General features: G+C 41.6%; 1 protein-coding gene across 1 annotated transcript; it reads left to right on the top strand.

The window, feature by feature from the left end:
* Positions 1–4,596: 4,596 nt before the first annotated feature.
* On the top strand, positions 4,597–7,276 carry LOC136142199 (melanoma antigen preferentially expressed in tumors-like). The gene is made up of 3 exons (XM_065900225.1): positions 4,597–4,886; positions 5,602–5,928; positions 6,763–7,276. Exons 1-3 carry the CDS (start codon positions 4,597–4,599, stop codon positions 7,274–7,276), a joined length of 1,131 nt encoding a protein of 376 aa, XP_065756297.1.
* The last annotated feature ends 322 nt before the right edge of the window (positions 7,277–7,598 follow it).

Here is a 7,598-nt window from a genome sequence, read left to right as displayed (position 1 = left end):
GAGATTAATCCTTTGTCAGTTGCTTCAATTGCAAATATTTTCTCCCATTCTGAGAGTTGTCTTTTGGTCTTGTTCATGGTTTCCTTTGCTGTGCAAAAGCTTTGAAGTTTCATTAGGTCCCATTTGTTTATTTTTGTTTTTATTTCCATTTCTCTTGGAGGTGGGTCAAAAAGGGTCTTGCTGTGATTTATGTCATAGAGTGTCCTGCCTATGTTTTCCTCTAAGAGTTTGATACTTTCTGGCCTTACATTTAGGTCTTTAATCCATTTTGAGCTTATTTTTGTGTATGGTGTTAGGGAGTGATCTAATCTCATACTTTTACATGTACCTGTACAGTTTTCCCAGCACCACTTATTGAAGAGGCTGTCCTTTCTCCACTGTACATTCCTGCCTCCTTTATCAAAGATAAGGTGACCATACGTGCATGGGTTTATCTCTGGGGCTGCTATCCTGTTCCATTGATCTATCTTTCTGTTTTTGTGCCAGTACCATACTGTCTTGATTACTGTAGCTTTGTAGAATAGTCTGAAGTCAGGGAGCCTGATTCCTCCAGCTCCAATTTTCGTTCTCAAGATTGCTTTGGCTCTTCGGTGTCATTTGTGTTCCCATACAAATTGTGAAGTTTTTTGTTCTAGTTCTGTGAAAAATACCAGTGGTAGTTTGATAGGGATTGCATTGAGTCTGTACATTGCTTTGGGTAGTAGAGTCATTTCCACAATGCTGATTCTTCCAATCCAAGAACATGGTATATTTCTCCATCTATTTGTATCATCTTTAATTTCTTTCATCAGTGTCTTATAATTTTCTGCATACAGGTCTTTTGTCTCCTTAGGTAGGTTTATTCCTAGATATTTTATTCTTTTTGTGGCAATGGTAAATAGGAGTGTTTCATTAATTTCTCTTTCAGATTTTTCATCATTAGTGTATAGGAATGCCAGAGATTTCTGTGCATTCATTTTGTATCCTGATAGTTTATCAAATTCATTGATTAGCTCTAGTAGTTTTCTGGTAGCATCTTTAGGATTCTCTATGTATAGTATCATGTCATCTGCAAACAGTGACAGCTTTACTTCTTCTTTTCCAATTTGAATTCCTTTTATTTCTTTTTCTTCTCTGATTGCTGTAGCTAAAACTTCCAAAGCTATGTTGAATAATAGTGGTGTGAGTGGGCAATCTTGTCTTGTTCCGGATCTTAGTGGAAATGGTTTCAGTTTTTCACCATTGAGGATGATGTTGGCTGTGGATTTGTCATATATGGCCTTTGTTATGTTGAGGAAAGTTCCTTCTATGCCTACTTTCTGGAGGGTTTTTTTCATAAATAGGTGTTGAATTTTCTCGAAAGCTTTCCCTGCATCTATTGAGATGATCATATGGCTTTTCTCTTTCAGTTTTTTAATATGGTGTATCACGTTGACTAATTTGCATATACTGAACAATCTTTGCATTCCTGGGATAAACCCCACTTGATCATGGTGTATGATCCTTTTAATGTGCTGTTGGATTCTGTTTGCTAGGATTTTCTTGAGGATTTTTCATCTATGTTCATCAGTGATATTGGCCTGTATTTTTCTTTCTTTGTGACATCTTTGTCTGGTTTTAGTATCAGAGTGATGGTGGCCTCGTAGAATGAGTGTGGGAGTGTTCCTCCTGCTGCTATATTTTGGAAGAGTTTGAGACAGATAGGTGTTAGCTCTTCTCTAAATGTTTGATATAATTTGCCTGGGAATCCATCTGGTCCTGGGTTTTTGTTTGTTGGAAGATTTTTAATCACAGTTTCAATTTCAGTGCTTGTGATTGGTTTGTTCATATTTTCTATTTCTTCCTGGTTCAGTCTCGGAACGCTGTGCATTTCTAAGAATTTGTCCATTTCTTCCAGGTTGTCCATTTTATTGGCATAGAGTTGCTTGTAGTAATCTCTGATGATCCTTTGTATTTCTGCAGTGTCAGTTGTTACTTCTCCTTTTTCATTTCTAATTCTATTGATTTGAGTCTTCTCCCTTTTTTTCTTGATGGGTCTGGCTAATGGTTTATCAATTTTGTTTATCTTCTCAAAGAACTAGCTTTTAGTTTCATTGATCTTTGCTATCGTTTCCTTCATTTCTTTTTCATTTATTTCTGATCTGATTTTTATGATTTATTTCCTTCTGCTAAGTGTGGGGGGTTTTTTTGTTCTTTTTCTGTTGCTTTATGTGTAAGGTTAGGTTGTTTATTTGAGATGTTTCTTGTTTCTTGAGGTAGGATTGTATTGCTATAAGCTTCCCTCCTAGAACTGCTTATGCTGCATCCCATAGGTTTGGGTCGTCGTGTCTCCATTGTCATTTGTTTCTAGGTATTTTTTGATTTCCTCTTTGATTTCTTCAGTGATCTCTTGGTTATTTAGTAGTGTATTGTTTAGCCTCCATGTGTTTGTATTTCTTACACATTTTTTTCTGTAACTGCTATCTAGTCTCATAGCATTGTGGTCAGAAAAGATACTTGATACGATTTTAAATTTCTTAAATTTACCAAGGCTTGATTTGTGACCCAAGATATGATCTATCCTGGAGAATGTTCCTTGAGCACTTGAGAAGAATGTGTATTCTGTTGTTTTGGGATGGGATGTCCTATAAATATCAATTAAGTCCATCTTGTTTAATGTATCATTTAAAGCGTGTTTTTCTTTATTTATTTTCATTTCGGATGACCTGTCTATTGGTGAAAGTGGGGTGTTAAAGTCCCCTACTATGATTGGGTTACTGTTGATTTCCCCTTTTATGGCTGTTAGTATTTGACTTATGTAGTGAGGTGCTCCTATGTTGGGTGCGTAAATATTTACAATTGTTATATCTTCTTCTTGGATAGATCCCTTGATCATTATGTGGTGTCCTTCTTTGTCTCTTGTAATAGTCTGTTTTAAAGTCTATTTTGTCTGATATGAGAATTGCTACTCCAGCTTTCTTTTGATTTACATTTGCATGGAGTATCTTTTTCCATCCTCTCACTCTCAGTCTGTATGTGTCCCTAGGTCTGAAGAGGGTCTCTTGTAGACAGCATATATATGGGTCTTGTTTTTACATCCATTCAGCCAATCTATGCCTTTTGGTTGGAGCATTTAATCCATTTACATTTAAGGTAATTATCGATATGTATGTTCCTGTTACCATTTTGTTAATTGTTTTGGGTTTTTTTTAATTGTAGGTCTTTTCCTTCTCTTGTGTTTCTTGCCCAGAGAAGTTCCTTTAGCATTTGTTGTAAAGCTGGTTTGGTGGTGCTGAATTCTCTTAGATTTTGCTTGTCTGTAAAGCTTTTAATTTCTCCTTCACATCTGAATGAGATCCTTGTTGGGTAGAGTAATCTTGGTTGTAGGTTTTTCTCTTTCATCACTTTAAATATGTCCTGCCAGTTCCTTCTGGCTTGCAGAGTTTCTGCTGGAAGATCAGCTGTTTATCTTATGGGGATTCCCTTATGTGTTACTTGTCATTTTTCCCTTGCTGCTTTTAATATTTGTTCTTTGTGTTTAATTTTTGATAGTTTGATTAATATGTGTTTTGGCGTGTTTCTCCTTGGATTTATCCTGTATGGGACTCTCTGTACTTCCTGCACTTGATTAACTATTTCCTCGCATCCTTCTCTGGAGCTCCTTTAAGCAGCACTCTTAATCCCCTCTCCTGGTGCACCAGGAAACAGAGAGGCAAGAAAAAGTCTCTTGTCTCTTTGGCAGCTCCAGACTTTTTCCTGGAGTCCCTCTCTGCTAGCCGTGGCACACTAGCCCCCTTCAGGCTGTGTTCATGTAGCCAACCCCAGTCTTTTCCCTGGTATCTGACCTCTGAAGCCCGAGCCTCAAGTCCCAGGCTCCGCTCACCCCGGCGGGTGACCAGACAAACCTCTCAGGCTGGTGAGTGCTGGTCAGCACTGATCCCCTGTGCAGGAATCTCTCTGCTTTGCCCTCCACACCCCTGTTGCTGCGCTCTCCTCCGTGGCTCCAAAGCTTCCCCCCTCCGCCACCTGCAGTCTCCGCCCACGAAGAGGCTTCCTAGTGTGTGGAAACCTTTCCTTCTTCACAGCTCCCTCCTACTGGTGCAGGTCCCGTCCCTATCCTTTTGTCTCTGTTTTTTCTTTTTTCTTTTACCGTACCCAGGTCCTTGGGGAGTTTGTTGCCTTTTGGGAGGTCTGAGGACTTCTGGCAGCATTCAGTAGGTGTTCTGTAGGAGTTGTTCCACATGTAGATGTATTTCTGATGTATTTGTGGGCAGGAAGGTGATCTCCACTTCTTACTCTTCTGCCATCTTGAAGCTCCTCAGGAGGAAATAATTTGAGGAAGGCAGCTAGGTGGTCAGCATTGTCTTCTGCTAATTTACCTCTGATTTCTAATGGCATTTTATCTCATGGAAGTGTGTGTCTGTGTGTATGTGTGTGTGTGTGTGTGCATGCGTGTGTGCACACAAGTCCATTTTCATTCTATTCCTATAGTAGTGGTCACTTGAGTTGGCCCTATGGTTCACCACATACTTATTCAATAAATATTTTGTCCACAGCTAACCCTGGAAGCAAACAAGTGACTATAGATACCTTCTCAGGATTTCTAAAAATTCTCCACTCTGAAACAGGTTTTCGAAGATGGACCAAAAGACCACAGTCACCCTCCTTGAGCTTGCTGCAAAGAGTCTGCTGAATAATGAGCCTGCAGCTATCCATGCCCTGGACGAAATCCCAAGAGACCTCTTTGTTCCATTGTTCAACGCTGCCTTCTCCAGTGGGCATAAGACGATCCTAAAGGCAATGGTGACGGTTTGGCCTTTTCGCTGTCTCCATATTGGGTCATTGAACACACGGGAATCATACTATGACATCTTGGAAGCCATGATTGATGGTCTGCAGATCCTCCCTGCCCAGAACTCTTCCTCTTGGTAAGACTATGACGAGTAGAGACACTGGGAGTCAGCAGGAGTGTATGCTGTAGCCTGGGGCACGGGAATACCTAACGGTCTCCCAACAGTAGCCAGTGGTGAATACTGCAGTCTTTGCAGAGCTGTCGGTCCTTGGGGACTCTATTGCCTTATAGAGTTGATTATAGAATAGAGGTGTTTGAGGATACTATGAATGGATTTGAGTGCAATTACACAGAAGTGGAATATGGGCATTGAGACAGGGAAAGACCGGAGGTGAAGGAGGGGGTGGGGAAAGGATGAAAGACGCTGCATTTGTGTGGAAAGAACTTCTTGGTGAATGGCAATGAAGTGAAAACCAGGGTTAAAGTGTTCTGTCCCTGCTTCTCATCATTGATCTTGCTGGGTTATATTAAAATCAGCTATCTCTCATGTGTTCTGTCTCTTCCTTTCCTTACAGGGGGCCCAAACTGAGGATCCTAGATTTAAGGCGTGATCTGGTCTGTAAGACAATATGCTCTGAGATTGGGACCGCATTCCCTTTCTGTTTTAAGTCATGCGTTTACTCTCAGCACTCTATCCTTAAGATAGAAGGAGCTCAGCATAGAGTCAGGTGCCTTGGGATTGGTAATTCCGGGTCTGAGCCTCAGTCAGCTCAGGAACCCATGGAATTACTAGTGGATATTTCCCTCAATAGTACCTTGAGAACAGAGCAATTCCTCTCTTTCCTTTGTAGTAAGATTCAGCAGAATGTTGGGTCCTTGCACGTCTGCTGCAGAGATTTGCAAATCGATAGAATGTCTGGGCACAAAAGTATCCTGCAGTTTCTGGATCTGGGGTGCATTGAGAACCTGGAAATTGATCAGGCTAATCTGAGTGAAGTCGTCACCCTTTTGGCTCAGGTGATCCACCTGAACAGCCTTACTCTGTGTAACATCCCCTTTAAAACTTATAATAGAAGGAACTTCAGATCTTTTCTCCTCTGCCTTGGTCGGTTGGACAATCTCCAGGAGCTCAGCTTGTCTTTCTTCTGCCTCACAGATCAACTGCACAAACTGCTCAGGTGAGGGGGTGGGGAGGAACCTGGGTTCCCTGATCACCCCATTGTTAACACAGAAGAGACCATGCTTGGATCTTCATATGCTCCTTGTAACCCATTTCTCTCTTTGCCTCAGCATAGGCACTGCTGGGAGTTTGAACATAGCCGGGGGAGAGAGGGGTACCTTATGTTGAGCAGCAGATGAGGTTAGAAAAGGAAGCTGTGCTCATTCATTCATTCATTCATTCAGCGACCGTGGGCAGATCCTAAAAGAAGTCTGTAAATATATTGGTGAAAAAGACTCAGTCCTTCTCCTGTTGGACTTTACAGCTCTCTAGAGAGGAAGGGGAGGCATTCAGATGGAGAAGCATTAAGCTATGGGACTAATGCACATGCCCATGGATGGGCCCCAATAGTTAACACTGCCAGATAATTTTGCTCCTGTATTTTCCCCCATGCTTACACCCTGAATGGAGAGCTTGTCATCTGGGTACTAGTCAAAGGAAACCCTCAGTTGGCTGCTTTCCCAGACCCATCCTCGCCAAATAAGTGAATCAGATCCAACACTGATTATGTCGTATATACTAAGTGCATGCAATTTCTTCACTTAATCTTTCCCGCAGTTCTGTATAATAATGACTGCTGTGCACGTTTTCAAGATTAAAACCCTGTACCTCAGAGTGGTAAAGTAACTTTCTCAGGGTCACAAATCTATAAAGTCTGATCCCAAAGTCCACATTGTTAACCACTTATTGCAAACCATGAACACAGTAGTTTATTCTAGAGCCTTAGGTACCTAAAATTTGGGGCTTATTGCTCTCATTCTTCTGAAATAACCTTACATTTTTCTCTCTATAGAGTTGTGCCACCTCAGTTGGATTCACTGTATCTGCCTTACTGTCACCTTTCTCACAGAGATGTCACTGTCCTGTCCCAGAGCTCTCAGGCCACCCACCTAAGGGAACTGAGTCTCAGTAACAACCACATCTTCTCAGAGGTTTATGAGCCCTTCCAGACTCTGCTGGAGAAGGTCTCAAGCACCCTGCAACATCTGGAGATAAACAATTGTATGATAACTGATTCTACTCTCTCTGCCGTCCTCCCAGCCCTGAGCCACTGTACCCACCTCCATGTCCTTAGCTTTGCCTTCAATCCCATTACAATGCCTGTGCTCAAGAGCCTTCTGCAGCACTTGACATCCTTGATGAAGCTGAAGTATGTGATTTATCCTGTCCCTGTCCATTGCTACGAGGAATGGACTTTTCATGACAGTTTGGACCGACAGAAACTTGCTGAAGTTCAGGCTCAGTTGGAGGCGATGCTGCACGGGGCACAGCGGACCGACATGAAATGGGTCAGTTGTTCAGAGTGATTTCCACAGCACAGGGAGGTGTTTCAACACTGATGTGTGGCCATGAAAGCGGTCACTTTTTTTTTTTTTTTTTTGCCTGAAACCCAAGTTTGTAGAGACACATATATAAAGTTCTACTGTTCTAGGAAACTGGGGTTAGGAACGCTGGATATGTAAACTGATCTCTATAAAAGAGGAACTTTAAAAAGGAAATAGAGGAATTTGAAATGTCCACTGGCTCTCTTGCCCACTGCCCTCTACATTTTCTGGTTACTATCCACAGTGTTGGGTATGTGACGTAAGCTGACCCAGTCATGGTACATCATTTCCTTATCCACACTGA

The sequence above is a fragment of the Phocoena phocoena genome, chromosome X (assembly GCF_963924675.1).
Source record: "Phocoena phocoena chromosome X, mPhoPho1.1, whole genome shotgun sequence".
Lineage (NCBI taxonomy): Eukaryota > Metazoa > Chordata > Mammalia > Artiodactyla > Phocoenidae > Phocoena > Phocoena phocoena.
The sequence above is the reverse complement of the archived record's forward strand: the minus strand, read 5'-3'. Positions and strand labels throughout refer to the sequence as shown.